The 1881-nt window shown below is 62.8% G+C and overlaps 1 protein-coding gene across 1 annotated transcript in view; it reads left to right on the plus strand.

The window, feature by feature from the left end:
• The window catches only part of GCGR (glucagon receptor), a 4175-nt gene extending 3462 nt beyond the window's left edge, over positions 1 to 713 (plus strand). Inside the window, exon 13 of the mRNA XM_024760943.1 lies at positions 306 to 713. Coding sequence (XP_024616711.1) covers positions 306 to 529 — 224 coding nt within the window. The 3' untranslated portion in view covers positions 530 to 713. The remainder of the gene's footprint in view (positions 1 to 305) is intronic.
• Positions 714 to 1881: the final 1168 nt, after the last annotated feature.

The raw sequence follows: 1881 nt of genomic DNA on the forward strand, positions 1-1881 counted from the left end.
GTAGACACCTTGGCCCCACCCCTCGGGTGTGAGCCCTTCGTGTCCACCTGCACTTACTGGGCTCAGTTTCCAGGACACTGGGTGTCAGGCCTGCTGAGATGGGTCAGCCTCAGCCCATCCTCAGGGAGTGCACCTGAGGGTGAGGGGGTCCCCAGGTGTTCCCAGACCCCAGCGTTCTGTGGTGACAGAGCCTGCCTGGCTCCACACCCAGGGCGCCACATAGCCCTTCAAGGCCAGGGGCTTGGGGATCCTGAGAGGGTGGCACGGGCAGGCCCTGGGACTGGCCCGACCCGCCTGCCCACCCCAGGTGCAGTCGGAGTTGCTGCGGCGCTGGCATCGTTGGCGCGAGGGCAAAGCACTGCAGGAGGAGTGCCATGTCGGCAGCCACACGGCCAGGCCCACTGGTGGCCCCCCCAGTGAGAAGCTGCTGCTCTCAAGGGGCGGTGGCAGCAACAGGACTAGCCAGGACCCCTCTACGGAGACCCACTTGGCTGGCAGCCTCCCTGGATTGGCTGAGAACCCCTTCTGAAGCCTCCTGGAACTTCAGCTGTGGCTGGACTCAGGTGCCCAGAGAGGGCATCACTGGACAATCCATAACCGATGCCCAACAGAGGCAAGAGCGTGGGAGCCAGACAGCACCCTGCTGTCCACATGTTCCCCAGTATGGTGGTCTGAGGGGCACCTGCTCTGTGCCAAGGGGTGGGGGAGGGGGTGTGGCGGGGAAGCTGTTCTGTGAATGCATGCCCGTGTGTTCCCGTGTGTGTCAGTGTGTCTGAGTTAGAGAAAACATGTGTCCTCCAACAATAAAGAGCACTGTGCTCACCCTGGGTGGAGAGCTGGGCTGGAGGAGAGGGGCCAGCTGGGCCCAGGGCCTCCCCATGAGAAGGGAGCAGCCGTGGATGGCCCGTGCTGGCTTGCTCCTTCTAGACTTCTCCTTGTTGCCCCATCATACAGGTGAATTGGAGCTGGAATCCCTGAGGGTGTGTGTGAGTGGTGGCTGGTGGTGCCCCACCAGCACATGCCATCCCCAGCCCTTGCGCCAGGGTGGGGGAGTGGCTCACCCCCACCCCGGGCCAGAGTGGACGGGCCCCACTCAGTCTTGGCCCCTCAACCCCCGGAGTGTCAACATTCGCCCGCAGAGGGGCATGAAGGGCGTCAATGGCCGAGGGAAGCCACCGACATCACAGTCCTTCTACCAACCCCACATGAACATCCCTGGCTCCCTGCTAGAGCCGAAGCCGGGGCTGGACTCAGGCCCAGCAAGGGCATCACTGGATAATCCAGAACTAGATAATCCAGAACTGGATATCCTCTACTGGTCTCTGCTTCATCCCAACTCTAGCCACCCCAGCAATCCGCAGCCCATGTAGCCGACTGAAGCGGGGAGAGATGGACCCCAAAATCGAGACCGTCCAAGTGCAGGCGCAGCACAGTTTCCCAAAGACTGCGGCACAGCCCAGCATAGCCACTTCACAGAGAATCACTGCAGTCCTTGCTGCTCCAAGCGCATGCGGAAGGGCAGCTGTGTGCGAGGGTGCTGCCCATCGCCTGGTGGGTGGGCACCCTGCTTGGCAGTCAATGAGGGCTGGCACTCATGCAGGAAGAGCCAGGTGGTGCGCCCTGAGTCCAAGCTGCCCCCCAGGGCGCGGTGCATCTGATGCAGAGGGTGGAGACAAGTGCAAGAGCAGTGCGAGGACTGTAGTCACCCCTCAAGAGCGCCCCTTGTGTCCGGTGCCATGATGCCTGGTGTGGGGTATGCGTGGAAGGGGGTAGGAGCAGGGGCACTGTCAAAAGAGGAAGGGGCCACAGAAGCCAAGAGCACAAGCCAAATGGGCCAGCCAGGCGGCCCTGCTCCTAGGAGCTGGCGGGGGGGACTGCTGG

The sequence above is a fragment of the Neophocaena asiaeorientalis genome, unplaced genomic scaffold, assembly GCF_003031525.2.
Source record: "Neophocaena asiaeorientalis asiaeorientalis breed wild unplaced genomic scaffold, Neophocaena_asiaeorientalis_V1.1 scaffold30, whole genome shotgun sequence".
NCBI classification, from domain to species: Eukaryota; Metazoa; Chordata; class Mammalia; order Artiodactyla; family Phocoenidae; genus Neophocaena; species Neophocaena asiaeorientalis.